The 17072-nt window shown below is 43.1% G+C and overlaps 1 protein-coding gene across 9 annotated transcripts in view; it reads left to right on the top strand.

The window, feature by feature from the left end:
• Nucleotides 1-17072, top strand: part of LOC117523373 (transcription factor COE3) — a 124412-nt gene that overhangs the window by 50670 nt on the left and 56670 nt on the right. For all 9 annotated transcript variants that reach the window (XR_004564487.1, XR_004564486.1, XM_034184872.1 and 6 more), the window contains exon 7: nt 16703-16784. Coding sequence is in view for 7 of the 9 variants with exons in the window: in XM_034184872.1 (XP_034040763.1) it covers nt 16703-16784 (82 nt within the window). In the remaining 2 variants the exon portion in view is untranslated. The remainder of the gene's footprint in view (nt 1-16702; nt 16785-17072) is intronic.

Genomic DNA, 17072 nt, shown 5'->3' with positions numbered 1-17072 from the left:
TATGTGTGTGCACACATTCACTTATGACTGTGTGCACGAGTGTGTGCGAAAGAGAGTATGTGTATGTGTGTGTGACTCCATGTGTGTGATTCATTCCAGGGCAGTTTTAGTCCTTATAAAATATTCATTTTGGTTGTGCAGGGCCCTGTAATTGCCATCTCTCACCCTGAATTATTTATACCTTGCACAGACTGACAAAGCTTTGCCATACGGCCCCAGATGAATCAGAAAGCAGCCATCTCTGCTGCCAACAGCACTGGGCTTTCACACAAATATGGCAGCCACGTCTCTCTGCCTGGCCTCTCTTAATTTGACATTTTCTTTTTCCCCCTGCCTTTGTCCTAGGTGCACAGAAAGGTTACCTGTTAGCTTTAAGCACCGACCCTCTCTCTGTCTTTCTCTCTCTACCCCCCCCCGTCCCCCCAACCCCCCAACATGACAGTCCACAGTAGGTGTTTTCTTTCTTTTTTTTTTATTTTTTGTTAATGTGGCAGCAACGTCAGTCTGGGCTGCCTCATGTTTTATGATGACTGACCAGCCCTGACAGCCACTTTAGATGTATGTATAATACATTAGTAATAATACCATGTACAGTATTGCATGCATTTGTGCATGCATGGACCTGCTCGTTGCACACACTCGCACATAAAAGTCCCCAGCCATCCCGCTGGATCCAACACGCCTGTTGGTAAATGGTCAAAGCCCCCCTGCTGGCTTTCCCTGTACAGCTGTGCTGCTCCGCGTGCCGCCTGGGTCTAATCACTCCGTGTGGCCACAGGAGAGCGCCGGGGAGAGACGGCGCTCTATGGCTCTCATTGTAGACCGGCTCTGGGCCCTTCCAGAACCCATCGTCCAACACCCTAAATACTACTATTCACCAAGTCCAGTTACTCCAGCATATGCTTATCTTCCATCTCACTGGTGCAGGGAGGTGCTGACTGGTATTTCCTCAAGGCCCCGAGCGCCAATGCTGACCAGTAATCAAAGCACCGTATTTCACCTGAGCAAAAAAAACAAAAAAAAAACCAACCTGCAGATACAGTATTTCTCTCCAGTTTAACTCCTGAACAGAGAATATCTATTAATGATGATTATTCTTGCGATGTCAGCAACCTCTCGGCCGACGGCGTTGAAACTGTCACCGCCGGTATCAATAGTTGTCATGCATTCTTCATAGTTGCCGGTGATGAGTCGAAATTGTTTATGAATTCCAGTTTAGATGTAAATGTGTCGACTCCACACCAGCAACTGGTGTTTGAGTCCGTTTTACAAGCAGGGTAGCAGAAGACGTAACAACGCGGAATTATTTATGCTTTGTGTCTTATTATATTGTGTTCAAAGTCTGGGAGAAAAGCCGCATTTGGAGTAAAACAAAGAACAGCGAGCAACAGTACACAGCCTCAGCAGTATCTTGATGTGAGGATGGGAGAGGTAGCGAGAGAAAGCTTGGGGCTAAACATACAGTATATGGTGGGCTGGAGCTAAAAGCTGCATAAAGCGCACAGCCCTAGTCCACTGTTAGCAAGTGATGGATAGTTAGTAGGAGCTCAGGGTCTCCGTCTAATCTGTTACAGTAAACCTGTGCCAAAGCCTGAAGGGAATCAGTGGGGGCTACAGCTAGGAGTCGGTTTGACGTGAAACCATTTGAGAAGACGAGCAATTCTCTTAAGTAAGAAACTAACAGTGTCTGGGAGAGAGACAGCGAGACATGAGGTGAGCAGAATAAGTGAGAGGGAAAGCGAGAAGGCAGAGAGAGAGAGAGAGAAGGCGGAAGAGCTACCATAATGAGTCCTGTAGCCATGGAGTAAATGAAGAGGGATTGACAGAGTGAGGGATCCTCAAGTGAAATAATGTCAATGCCACTCTGCCCATTAGAGAGAAAGGGGGGGATGGGGATGGTAGTGGAGAGGGTAAAGAGGGATGAATGGAGGGACACAGCTACATGTTAGGATGCAGGGGAAGCACATGAATTATTTGTGACACCCCCCCCCCACGCAACACACACTCACACCGCTAACAAAAAAAAAAAAGAAATATGAAACAATACAATGAACTCACAATGGCAGCTGGGAAAGAAAAAGAAATAATAAAAACAAGGCCTTGGAAATACACAATAAATTCTCCAAGACATGCACTCGTGATGCGCTACAATAATAATCACAGTGACATCTGCTGTGCTTCGCTCTCCGAGGAGACGGGTAGAGTCCGTGAGCGGAAGGGGTTAATCTCCCAAACCCAATAAGGTTGGATAGTGAGGCACTTGTTCCCTGATAAAGAAGTGATAGGATCTGTGGGTCTGGTCCCTCGGTGCTTGTACAGGGGTAGAGCAAATATTGTTAATGTGCTGTGGTTTACTTCAGCTAAGGCGAGAGAAAAACAGCCCCGCTTGACGAGAGAAGACAGCGGCAAACCTGAATACGACAAAAACGGCCATGGCAGCTCAGCTCGGCCTCCTACAGGCTCAGCGGCCAGCACACACACACACACACACACACATATATATATAACAGGCCCACTCAGCTGCATAAATAAGTGTTTGAGAAGATTAAGATCTATAAGTGTCTCTATTTCTAGTTTTACCTGCTTCGCCTTGTCACAACAGGGATCTGAATGCAGTTCAGTGGAGTGCCTAATAACTGGAGCAGTAGGTAAGGAAGGCAGGAGGCTTGACATTAAGACCCCGGCGTTTTGGAAATCCGATACGCTATTGACCCGTGTACTACTATCTCAGCATAGAGATCTGGTGTCAGCAGATTGTAGTCTGGTGTTGGAAGCTGTTTCTTTCAGGGCTTCTGTAACAGGGGCCCATTGAGTCTGGGCGGCAGCTGGGGCCTGATGGGCTGGAGCTGGGTGGTGATCGATACTCACCGCCTTGCAACGGATGACCTCACTGTCATGGCTGCCGGCTGTGGACACTGCATGCTAGTCATTAGTGCCGGGGCACCAATCAGGAGCTTAGGGTTGTCAATACCTGACTCTTACAGATACTGCGGCCATCTGTCAGTGTATTGTGTAACTGCACTAAACAAATATGGGGGAGCGCTTTTGTACAATAAGAACAAGGTGTAGGATTGAAGGAAAATGCCTATAAAGAATGAACTTTCACCAAAGAAAAATCCAAAAACCATTGACAAATTGACAGTCGATCTCCTTGCATCGACTGTGGCGCCTTCTTAATAATACAACATTATCCTTATTTGCCCTCTTCGCTCAAAGCGACGGACATTTATGCACGGGTGACATCAACCTGGCAATTAAGTTGGCCATTTAAATGAGAGCAGGCCTTTCTCACCTCCCCTGTTTGTTTTTCTCCCCCCCTTGCTCTCCTTTTTTTTCTTCTCCCTGCTCATCTTCCGTTTGATGATAGGAGAGGGTGAGCTAGAATTAGGGCAATGGGTCTCCCTTTGAGTGTCAGCCTAAAATGATCAGAGTAAAGATAAGAGAGTCTAGCAGCCCTCAAATCAGTCAAAGTGCCAAAGTCGGCCTTTTTCTCCTCAATTACCGGGTCTGTGAAGCCAGCGAGTGGAAGGCGCAGAGCCTGCTGCATTACTAAAGAGACAATCTATTTCCCCTTTGACCAGAGGGAGAGAAATCATTATGGCATGATTAGTAGCTTCGGCAGTGGGCGAGCATGAAGGTACTACAGGAGAATCGTATTAATTGCCTCAGACCGAGGCATGAGCAGGATTGTTTTAACGCTGATTTGTGGACTTGTATGACTAGCTGTCGGAGATAAAAGCTGATGTCGGGTCTTAGTTATACCGGCAGACTTCAGGCACGCAGGCAGAGGGTTGGTGTCAAAAATGAGCTTCCATGGCTGCCCTGGAAGTCTTTCTCGATATGCCAGTCGCTGTCTTCCTCTTTGTCTTTCTTCACACTTCATAGTTCTCCTTTATGCCTCCCCCCATCTCCTCCCACTCCTCCATCCCACTTGTCCCTCAGATGGACTGCACCCCACCCCTTCCCACTCTCCCTTTCTCTCTCCCCTCCAACTGATAGCTGCCTTGGCCGATTATTTCATCCAGTGCGGTCCGCTGAGAGCCTCCTCTCCCGGCTTTGGAAGAGCTTTAATTAGCCATGTTAATATCCCCTTCATTGGCCTTAATATCACTCAACACCTTCCTCCATCTCAGCAGCCACCAGGGTCCCCCTGTCCTGTCAGAACAGCTGATTATTGAGAAGGATAGCTTTAATCAAACCTAATTGCAGTTCATTCTTTCTCTCTATCCCCCTTTGCCCTCCATTGCCAACATCTAATGGCAGCGACGACTTGATATCCCATTAAAAAACAATTAAACAACCTTCTTTTGTCTCTGTGCGTGCCAAAACACCAGCACAAACTTCTGTAGATATTTAAGAAGTAAAAGAGAGAGAGCGGGGCCTTGTCTTAATTGCTCTCCTTTCCACCAAGGACCAATTTGCACTGTGCTCATGGAGAATCTTAACCAACTCAAATGTAATGGATGCTATAGCACCGCCACTGCTGCGGACTATGAAAATTAAGCTTATCTTTTTAGCAGAGAAATTGTGCTTAATTGCCTTCATAACAGTAAACATAAAGGAGCTCGCTTATGAAAGCGTGGGCACTCAATTTCTTGTGTTTATTGTTTCTTAAGTTTTAGTTTCGCCGTAGTAGAAACCGTATGTAAGGGCGTTAAAGTATCCCGCAAAAGAGACAAGACGAACTCTGGAAGTAATGTGTTTCTTTTATGAAGTCAGCTGCATAGTCTGGGAAATGTATTCTATCTCTCGCACCGACATAAATCCTCCACCAACGGGGTGACACGTGCACATACATATGCTCACATGCATGTGCACGCACGGGCCTTACCCAATCAGTATGAGAGGCGACAGACAAATAAAAGTCGTATTTCAGGTCTGCTTTCCACAGATGTCTGCTGCTCTACATTATGACTCTTTTGGGAAATAAAAACAGGGTCAGGGAATTAGAGTACATAATGGTCATTTTGATGATCAGCCAACAGATGCAACCCGAAAAAACATGGCGAACACAATCAAGCGAAATGCACTAATGACAAGTCAGGTTTTTTTTATGGCCTCACCACACACCGACAGGCAATCAGCATTTTGGCATGGGTTAAAATGTCTTTTATTGATGTCCAAGCCAAAGCTCCTTTGGATGCGGAGTGAAAATATTTTCTCACCTCTCCGCTCCCTCATGGGCCCTCAGTGAAGCACAAGGTATAGGAGTCTATCGAAGAACGCTTCTAAATGACCAGCGCATGTGTTAATGTGGCCAGGGTTAGAAGGGTCATTTCAGACTCTGATTTATGGCCTGGCCCAGATCCCACTGGGCAAACCAGAAGACTTAAGTGTTGTGAAAGCGTCCTCACAGGCCACACAAGCCACCGCATTTAGCCGAATGAAATGGCCTTGCAATCTATGGTGCAATCTATGGTAATCCAACAAACCGCCGAGATTCTACGAGTCAAGTCAGTGTTACAATGGAAGCTACAGTATTGCATATTGTAATGTTCATGCGACTTGATAAAAAATAAATACCACCGCACTGTATTTCTAATGAACATGCGAAAACAAAGGCGCAATCAGTCACGATTCTGTGGGGAGACTTTGGCGAAACTACAAGTCAATTTCATTGTTTATTCTGTGTGGTTGTGTAAGACAATAGGCTACATCTGAGACCATTTTTCTTATTGGTCTTGCTGTTAATCTTCCTCTCTTTAACTGTCTGCTAGGCTACATCTGAAGTACAGCTCTCGACGTGAGGCGTTGTAAATAAATTCTGCAAGATCAGAGACAGAGGCGGCTCACAGACATACCAGATCTCACTCAGACGTGACATTTGTTCAGAGGCGATTAGCCAGGTTGTAATTTGTGGCATAATTGCCTCACCCACCCACAAGTGCATGGTTGTGGGTGTGTGCGTTATGTGTGTGTATGTGTGTGTGTGGCATACGGTAGTCCCAGGAGTGTCCGCCTAATTGCCTGACAGGACTATAAGTTTTGTGGCGCGCTCTCACCTTGTTAGGTCCTTTATCCCTGACGCTCTTCAAACAAGACCTGGTCACAGGTGGGCCTCATTTGCCTCCCTATTGAACAGGAGAACTTTAATTGCACAGGGGGCGTCCTGGGATTAAAGAGGTGGGTGGAATATCAAGTGGCTTCCTGGATGTTAGTGGCAGATGGGTGTTGGAAAAGACCCGTGAACTCAGGTGAGAGGATGGAACGACAAAGAGGCTGACGCAATAGACTTTGAGGCAATAACAAATGCAAAAATATTGTCCTGCTTTTTAAGTGAGTGAGTGAATGAATGTGTTTGACAATACGTATTATGTCTTTTGATGGTGGCCAATAAGGGACGCAACACCTGCAAAAGCAGAATTTTTTTTTTTTTGCATCAATTCAACAAGTGGTAGTTGCATCACAAATAATAAAAAAGCCTTGCACATTGAAAAAAGAGAACACAAACACCTGCAGCACATGCAACAGTTTAATATGATATGATAATGTGTCTGTTGCAGATTCACACAACGCACGCACAGAAACACTTTGCAAAACTTCACAACAAAGCAGAAGTAGTCGCACCTCAAAAAGACCTCTCTGCCCAGAGGACATTAAGTCTGTTATCTTTATCCCAACCTGGTCAGCAGAGCTCAGTATATTTATTTATTTACTTTATTCAAGATTTTGCTCTTACGCGAGTTGTATTGTCACATTTTATCATTTTATTAGTAATGCACTGAGGGGTAGAAGTCAGTTAAAGTCCTCCAGGCAGGCTTGTGTTGTGAGTACGGTACTTGCGTTATGTCTTGAAACTTTGCACAGTAGACACGTTATCAAATTAAATTGTCACGTGTGTGCAGGTTGGGTTTGAATTCTCTGCATTTGCGAACAACTTTCAATGTGCAAGACATTTTTTGATCCAACTACCCATCATTGAATCGATGTAGGTGTTTTTTGTATTTGTAAAGGCCGAGGCTGTATACACGACAATCCTGTAAGCACTGAGCTTCTCTACACAGTGATTGTGTACGTAGTGTGTCAAAAAGCTATATACCCCACACATTATATAATGCACCATAGGGGTTCACGAGTCAAGTTAGATGAATCTCCTTTTGTCTTAGACAGAGAGAGACTTGTAAGAACCCACAGTTTTGTGGCATTATACTCCAGACTGAACAATAACTGTGGCCTGAGTGACATTTTATTAAACTAGAGATAATATTGCATTATTGATTCATATATACAGTGGTGGGCACACTTCCGATAATCCGATAACAGATAATTATCAAAGATAATGTTTTCATTATCGGATTATCTTTTTAGATAACTTTAAAAACCATTATCGGACTAATTATCTTCCGATGAATTGTTGTCCGATTACATAGTAAACCAAGCTGAACAGCAGCAAACATTTTTAAAATTTAAAATCAGTTGAGACCTACCTGTTGAAAGTTTCCTAAAAGATGTATAGTTCTACCCTCTACAAACAGAAGCGAGCTAGTTTCAGGAGAAATCACTCTACCCTCTGCAGGCAAAGAAGAACTGGTCACAAAAAAAAAAAAAATAATAATAATTTGCTTTAACACCATACTGATACGCTGGCAATATCACCCAAGTCATCCAGAGGCATACATTTTTAACTTATGGTTCAAATTTTGACCAAACTAATTTTGGGCAAGTTATTTAAAATTACTGTCATGCCTGAAGTTTCATAAAGTGAAACATCAGATATATGTTTTAATTTTAAAGTAATGTGCTAATTTTTAAGGTTTTGTGAGCACATGCTGTGCCCAGCAGTGCATTATGGGTAATCTCAGTATGTTCACGACAGGACAAATGCATTTCAGACACTCTGTTCAGGCTCCACGGACAGCAGCATTAAACTCTAGTGCCTAAAACTCTCGTGAATATATTCTCTGTGTTTATAGATGTTATTGTATTTGCGTTTGTTAAATTCCACGCATCTTAAATCAATGTAGCAGACATGGATTATCTGGAATTTTGTTTTGGCAAGTTTTCAAGGCCTCTACTGCCATCTACTGGCCAGTAGTGTTCATGGCAGTATTCGCCCTAAGTACTAAGCGTCGGGGCACCAGTAGATGGCAGTGTTCTATTTATTTGGCCCCGGTTATATCAAATGGTTGTCAGATCAACTTTTTGGCTTTGCAAATGGCTTTTTTTTTTTTTTTTTTACAAATTAAGTTTAAAAACAAAACAACAACAAAAAAAATAACATTACAAGACAGCTCTGCAGTGTTTACACATGCACAGTGTGAGCGGTTGGGTGCTTGTAGCTCTTCAGGAGCAGGATACAGAATAATATCAAACAGATTTGATTTTCATTCGAGCATACGATCGGCGAGCAGGAGGTGGTCGTCAGATGTTGAACGCAGCTTGTTACTCCATGTACACTACACGATGCAGGACACGCGATTAACCTGAAACTCGGTCCAAAAATTTCTCACACGAATGAAAAATCATCTGAAAAAGGACCAAAACTCGCACAGTATAAAGCCAACATTTATGTGTCAACACAATATTGAGTGCACGTTTTACAACATCATAAAACGTGCGCACGGAAATAATAAAACGTACGCACATTCTCTCCACATGCAAAACATTTTGCGATGACACTTCCAGGACTCCATAAAAATGCCTGTTTTTACAAATAAAAAATGGAATATTTTACAAAAGCACATTTATCTGTAAACACCAACACATGACACACGTCACATTAAAGTGTTGGTTTACATAATGAATGATTGAACCAGTGTTTAGCAGAGGCACTTTTACCCAGAATCCGTTGCGATCTGTCTGTGTTTGTTACAAAACCTCAGAATTAGTGCATTATTCAACATTAAAAGATATATGTTATATTTTAATTTTGTACAAATGACAGAATTGACATTAATGGAGTTATTCTATCAGTATTCACACAAAACCATAAGTCAGGATGCCTTTATTTTTCAAGACCTCTGCCTGACCGGAGCATTTTGATTGGTTGGGGGCTGGCTTTCTGGCTGCTCTCAGGGTGCTGCAGTGCTGTAGCTTTGGAGCTTCCAGAAGGGGGCATTATGTTCAAACATAGCAGTGCTGACTCACTGTTTGGGTCTTTTGTCGCTTTTTATGCTTCCAAAAGCAATCGTGGTGTCAAAACTCAAATTCAGTTTGTTAGTATTTGCAAATGTACCAGAGACAATACTGTAATTTATCGGTTATCTGTAACTTCCGATACATTTTTGGGTGGTTCATCGGTTTATCTTTATCAAAGATAATGTTTCAGTTATCTGATTATCTGTTATCGAAGTAAATTTTTTGCTAATCTGTGCCCACCACTATATATATATATACTTAACAAAAATATAAATGCAACAGTTTTGGTTTTGCTCCCATTTTGTATGAGATGAACTCAAAGATCTAAAACTTTTTCCACATACACAATATCACCATTTCCCTCAAATATTGTTCACAAACCAGTCTAAATCTGTGATCAATCAATCAATCAATTTTTTTTATATAGCGCCAAATCACAACAAACAGTTGCCCCAAGGCGCTTTATATTGTAAGGCAAGGCCATACAATAATTATGTAAAATCCCCAACGGTCAAAACGACCCCCTGTGAGCAAGCACTTGGCTACAGTGGGAAGGAAAAACTCCCTTTTAACAGGAAGAAACCTCCAGCAGAACCAGGCTCAGGGAGGGGCAGTCTTCTGCTGGGACTGGTTGGGGCTGAGGGAGAGAACCAGGAAAAAGACATGCTGTGGAGGGGAGCAGAGATCGATCACTAATGATTAAATGCAGAGTGGTGCATACAGAGCAAAAAGAGAAAGAAACAGTGCATCATGGGAACCCCCCAGCAGTCTACGTCTATAGCAGCATAACTAAGGGATGGTTCAGGGTCACCTGATCCAGCCCTAACTATAAGCTTTAGCAAAAAGGAAAGTTTTAAGCCTAATCTTAAAAGTAGAGAGGGTGTCTGTCTCCCTGATCTGAATTGGGAGCTGGTTCCACAGGAGAGGAGCCTGAAAGCTGAAGGCTCTGCCTCCCATTCTACTCTTACAAACCCTAGGAACTACAAGTAAGCCTGCGGTCTGAGAGCGAAGCGCTCTATTGGGGTGATATGGTACTACGAGGTCCCTAAGATAAGATGGGACCTGATTATTCAAAACCTTATAAGTAAGAAGAAGAATTTTAAATTCTATTCTAGAATTAACAGGAAGCCAATGAAGAGAGGCCAATATGGGTGAGATATGCTCTCTCCTTCCAGTCCCCGTCAGTACTCTAGCTGCAGCATTTTGAACCAACTGAAGGCTTTTTAGGGAACTTTTAGGACAACCTGATAATAACGAATTACAATAGTCCAGCCTAGAGGAAATAAATGCATGAATTAGTTTTTCAGCATCACTCTGAGACAAGACCTTTCTAATTTTAGAGATATTGCGTAAATGCAAAAAAGCAGTCCTACATATTTGTTTAATATGTGATAGTGAGCACTTCTCCTTTGCTGAGATAATCCATCCCACCTCACAGGTGTGCCATATCAAAATGCTGATTAGACACCATGATTAGTGCACAGGTGTGCCTTAGATTGCCCACAAGAAAAGGCCACTCTGAAAGGTGCAGTTTTGTTTTACTGGGGGGGGGGGGGGATACCAGTCAGTATCTTGTGTGACCACCATTTGCCTCATGCAGTGCAACACATCTCCTTCGCATAGAGTTGATCAGGTTGTCAATTGTGGCCTGTGGAATGTTGGTCCACTCCTCTTCAATTGCTGTGCGAAGTTGCTGGATATTGGCAGGAACTGGTACACGCTGTCGTATACGCCGGTCCAGAGCATCCCAAACATGCTCAATGGGTGACATGTCCGGTGAGTATGCCGGCCATGCAAGAACTGGGACATTTTCAGCTTCCAAGAATTGTGTACAGATCCTTGCAACATGGGGCCATGCATTATCCTGCTGCAACATGAGGTGATGTTCTTGGATGGCACAACAATGGGCCTCAGGATCTCGTCACGGTATCTCTGTGCATTCAAAATGCCATCAATCAAATGCACCTGTGTTCTTCGTCCATAAGAGACGCCTGCCCATACCATAAACCCACCGCCACCATGGGCCACTCGATCCACAACACTGACATCAGAAAACCGCTCACCCACACGACGCCACACACGCTGTCTGCCATCTGCCCTGAACAGTGTGAACCGGGATTCATCCGTGAAGAGAATATTTGCATTTGCCCACTCAAGTCGGTTACGACGACGAACTGGAGTCAGGTCGAGACCCCGATGAGGACAACGAGCATGCAGATGAGCTTCCCTGAGACGGTTTCTGACAGTTTGTGCAGAAATTCTTTGGTTATGCAAACCGATTGTTTCAGCAGCTGTCTGAGTGGCTGGTCTCAGACGATTTTGGAGGTGAACATGCTGGATGTGGAGGTCCTGGTGGGTCCTAGTGGCTGGTGTGGTTACACGTGGTCTGCGGTTGTGAGGCTGGTTGGATGTACTGCCAAATTCTCTGAAACGCCTTTGGAGACGGCTTATGGTAGAGAAATGAACATTCAATACACGAGCAACTCTGGTTGACATTCCTGCTGTCAGCATGCCAATTGCACGCTCCCTCAAATCTTGCGACATCTGTGGCATTGTGCTGTGTGATAAAACTGCACCTTTCAGAGTGGCCTTTTATTGTGGGCAGTCCTAAGGCACACCTGTGCACTAATCATGGTGTCTAATCAGCATCTTGATATGGCACACCTGTGAGGTGGGATGGATTATCTCAGCAAAGGAGACGTGCTCACTATCACAGATTTAGACTGGTTTGTGAACAATATTTGAGGGAAATGGTGATATTGTGTATGTGGAAAAAGTTTTAGATCTTTGAGTTCATCTCATACAAAATGGGAGCAAAACCAAAAGTGTTGCGTTTATATTTTTGTTGAGTGTAAATCATTGGTTGTCTGGATCAGAAATTTCAGTTAAATGTATCATATAGGAGACGAACACACTGATATTTGAGAAGTGAAATGAAGTTTCTAGTATTTACAGAAAGTGTGCAATAATTATTTAAACAAAATTGGGCAGGTGCATAAATTTGGGCACACTTGTCATTTTGTTGATTTGAATACATTTAGCACTAATTATTGGAACACAAAATTGGTTTGGTAAGCTCAATGACCCATGACCTCCTTACACAGGTGAATCCAATCATGAGAAAGGGTATTTAAGGTGGCCATTTGCAAATGTTCCCCTGTTTGCATCTCTTCTAATGAGTGGCAACATAGGAGCCTCTAAACAACTCTCAATGACCTGAAAACAAAGATTATTCAACATCATGGTTTACAGGAAGGATACAAAATCTATCTCAGAGATTTCAGCTGTCAGTTTCCACTGTGAAGAACATAGTGAGGAAATGGAAAACCACAGGCACAGTACTAGGTAAGGCCCAAAGTGGCAGGCCAAGAAAAATCTCAGATAAGCTCAAGCAAAGGATGGTAAGAACAGTCATAGTCAACCCATAGAGCTGCTCCAAAGACCTACATCATGATCTTGTTGTAGATAGTGTCTCTGTGCATTGTTCAACTATACAGTGCACTTTGCACAAAGAGATGCTGTATGATGCTATAATGCAGAGGAAGCCTTTTCTGCGTACACGCCACAAACAGAGTCACTTGAGGTATGCTAAAGCATATTTGGACAAGCCAGGATAATTTTGTAATAAGGTGCTGTGGAGTGATGAAACTAAAATTGAGTTATTTGGACATAACAAGGGGCGATATGCATGTTTGAAAAAGAACACAGCATTCCAAGAAAAACACTTGCTACCTACAGTAAAATTTGGAGACGGTTCCATCATGTTGTGGGGTTGTGAAGCCAGTGCAGGTACTGGGAATCTTGTTAAAGTTGAGGGTCACATGGATTCCAGTCAATATCAGCAGATTATTGAGAACAATGTTCATGAATCAGTAACAAAGTTGAAGTTGCGTCGGGGCTGGATCTTTCAACAAGACAACGACCCTAAACACTGCTCAAAATCTACTAAGGCATTCATGCAGAGGAACAAGTACAATGTTCTGGAATGGCCATCTCAGTCCCCAGACCTGAATATTATTGAAAATCTGTGGTGTGATTTTAAGCGGGCTGTCCATGCTCGGAAACCAACAAACCTGAGATGTTTTGTAAAGACGAATGGTCCAAAATACCTTCAACCAGAATCCAAACTCTCCTTGGAAGCTATAGGAAGCATTTAGAAGCTGTTATTTCTGCAAAAGGAGGATCTACTAAATACTAATGTATTTTTTCTGTTGGGGTGCCCAAATTTATTCACCTGCCTAATTTTGTTTAAAGAATTATTGCACACTTTCTGTAAATCCTATAAACTTAATTTCACTTCTCAAATATCAGTGTTTGTCTGCTATATGATACATTTAACTGAAATTACTGATCCAAACAATCAATAGTTTATGAAGGAAAATCATGGAAATCATTGGGGGTGCCCAAACTTTTACATACAACTGTGTGTGTGTGTGTGTGTGTGTGTACATTTTATATATATATATATATATATATATATATATATATATATATATATATATATATATATATATATACGAGGTCTGTCCATAAAGTATAGGTCCTTTTTATTTTTTTCAAAAACTATATGGATTTCATTCATATGTTTTTACCTCAGACATGCTTGAACCCTCGTGCGAATGCGTGAGTTTTTCCACGCCTGTCGGTGACGTCATTCGCCTGTGAGCACTCCTTGTGGGAGGAGTCGTCCAGCCCCTCGTTGGAATTCCTTTGTCTGAGAAGTTGCTGAGAGACTGGCGCTTTGTTTGATCAAAATTTTTTCTAAACCTTCAGAAATGCTGAAACCGACTTCTTCTGAAACTTCTCTGTTCTCTCACGACGTCCTGGATCAATAGAGCCTGAAATGTGGAGGTTTTCAGCTTGAAACAGGCTGATGACGCCGCCTGAGAGCGCTGAGCGACGTCTCGCACCGTGGGAAGTCCTTAAAGCGACAGTATCACCTCAAAATCTCTCATCAGCCGATAAAAGTTTTACTGAAAACCAGCTTAATTTTTCGAACCATGTCCACTTCGATGTGTCTCACAGGTTTAGAAAAAAATTTGATCAAACAAAGCGCCAGTCTCTCAGCAACTTCTCAGACAAAGGAATTCCGACGAGGGGCTGGACGACTCCTCCCACAAGGAGTGCTCACAGGCGAATGACGTCACCGACAGGCATGGAAAAACTCATGCATGCGCACGAGGGTTCAAGCATGACTGACGTAAAAACATATGAATGAAATCCATATAGTTTTTGAAAAAAATAAAAAGGACCTATGCTTTATGGACAGCCCTCGTATATATATATATATATATATATATATATATATATATATATATATATATATATATATATATATATATATATAAAATGTACACACACACACACACACACACACACACACACACACACACACACACAGTTGTATGTAAAAGTTTGGGCACCCCCAATGATTTCCATGATTTTCAAAAACCATATGGATTTGAATCACGTGTGAATCAGCCAAGGTTGAACCTTCGTGCGCATGCGTGAGTTTTTTCACGCCTGTCGGTCATTCGCGTCATTCACCTGTGAGCAGGCTTTGAGTGAGGTGTGGTCCACCCCTCTGGTCTGTTTTTTATTGCAAATAAATCTCTGAACGATTTGGAGCTTTGCTGCATCAATTTTTTTCCAGAAACTGTGAGAGACCTCCAGGTGGACACCGTTCGGAAAATTAATATGGCTTTCATGGACGATTTTATGGGGATTACACAGATTAAGTGATCCAGACGGTTTAAAGACCGCCCACAACTGCTGAGAGCGCGGCGCGCTCCCAGCCCCCATCGACAGGCTGACACCCCGCTGGAACATCCAGATCATTTCCAACGTGAAGGCTTTGTTGATCCGGGACCTCGTCTGACTTTCACAAAAAGGTTGAAGATGTGGACATCAGCACTTTTTCGGTACATTCCACCGTTACAGGAGTTTTTTTCATAGAAAGAAAAGCGGAGGGATGCGCCACAGAGCCGTTCATTACACGGGACAAAACCACCTCGGTGTTGGTCTCACAGGATGGCTTAAAGGTGGATTTCAGATGGATTCCAGTTGCTTTTCAGTCGTGTGATTATCCGATTGTGATTGTGCATGAGCTGAACCTGCCACGACATGTCCTGGAAGGCTTCATCATGGTGTTGCTTTGCACCATGCAGCTATACCGCGACGCGCGGGATTCCTCCGTACATCTGTCTCAATGTGCCGAAAAAATGCTGATGTCCACTGTTTTCACAGTTCCTGTGCTAGTCAGACGACATACCGGATCAAGACAGTGTCCAGTTTAGAAATGAATGGCACATTCCACTGTTACAGGAGTTTTTGTCATGGAAAGAGGAGCGGCTCCACCATGCGTCGTGGTGGAGCTGCATGGCGCAAAGCAACGCCGTGATGAAGCCTTCCAGGACATGTTGGGGCAGGTCCAGCTCATGCACAATCACAATCGGATAATCACATGACTGAAAAGCAACCGACAGCCGTCTGAAATACACCTTTAACCCGTCCTGTGAGACCAACACCGAGGTGGTTTTGTCCCGCGTAATGAACGGTTCTGTGGCGCGTCCCTCCGCTCCTCTTTTCATGACAAAAACTCCTGTAACAGTGGAATGTGCCGTTCATTTCTAAACTGGACGCTGTCTTGATCCAGTATGTCATCTGACTAGCACAGGAATTGTGAAAAGAGTGGACATCAGCATTTTTTCGACACATTGAGACAGACATGCGGAGGAATTCCGCACGTCGCGGTGGAGCTGCATGGTGCAAAGAAATGCCGTGATGAAGCGTCACAGGACATGTTGGGGCAGGTCCAGCTCATGCACAATCACAATCGGATAATCACACGACTGAAAAGCAACCGGAATCCATCTGAAATCCACCTTTAAGCTGTCCTGTGAGACCAACACCGAGGTGGTTTTGTCCCGCGTAATGAACGGCTCCGTGGTGTGTCCCTCCGGTTTTCCTTCCATGAAAAAAACTCCTGTAACGGTGGAATGTAGACCTCGTATATATATGCTTCTTTTGGGTTTTTTTTTGTTTGTTTTTTGCTCTTCAAGAGGCATTTTTGACAGGTGCAACTTATAGTCTGAAAAATACAGTACTATGATTTCTATTTATGTATTTCGGCTACCTGTGTGTCAGTGAACTGAGATAAGATAATATTGAAGGGGAAAAAGAATGCATGTTGGATTTGGACATGTGCAAAGAATGCAAATGGAAAACAAAAAGAATACACATTACTACTGTAGGAGATCCATATCTGTATCACTGCCAACTGCTCACAACAATATGAAACAGGATGAACATAAATAAATAATAATAATTTAACAAAATTTTCCACAATGAGATTCAAACTGGTGTGTCTTGCTCAAATAACTCAAATACTCTACTGATGGCACCACTGATGTTAATGAAGGTGGTGCGTATTCCTTCTCTTGAGTTTCCTGGGAGTAAATGGAGCCAACCTGTTACACTTGGAAGCCCTTTCTCTACACGACAGTCATGTAGATCACCACCTTCACATGTAAATGATTTCTGCCTATGGGCCACTGTATCTTTTATTCAAAGGGATAAAATAATCTTTTCTGTTTGTTTGTTTTCTTTGTGCCTCTTTTTTCAGATTCTTCCTAAAGTTCTTCCTCAAGTGCAATCAGAACTGTCTGAAGAATGCAGGGAATCCTCGAGACATGCGCAGATTTCAGGTAACTCAAATCAATTTTCTCTTGCGCTCTCTCTCTCTCTCTCTCTTCATGTTACATGTCACATGGCTCCACATTTACACGAGAGTACATTTCTGTTATTGCCAATAAAGAACACAAAAACGAGTGAAGGAGAGCACAAGAGATGTCGTGTCCTTTGTCCTCTGAGCAGAATATTTATTAGGGAATCACCATCTGACACAAATAAGGATGAAGGATTTAAGACTGCCATCAATTGTGTTCCTGACAGCTTCCTGAGCCTCAGCACAGAGGGGAGGACGATCCAACCAC

This window comes from Thalassophryne amazonica, chromosome 13 (assembly GCF_902500255.1).
Source record: "Thalassophryne amazonica chromosome 13, fThaAma1.1, whole genome shotgun sequence".
Taxonomy (NCBI): Eukaryota; Metazoa; Chordata; class Actinopteri; order Batrachoidiformes; family Batrachoididae; genus Thalassophryne; species Thalassophryne amazonica.
This window is presented reverse-complemented; position numbering and strand designations above follow the sequence as displayed.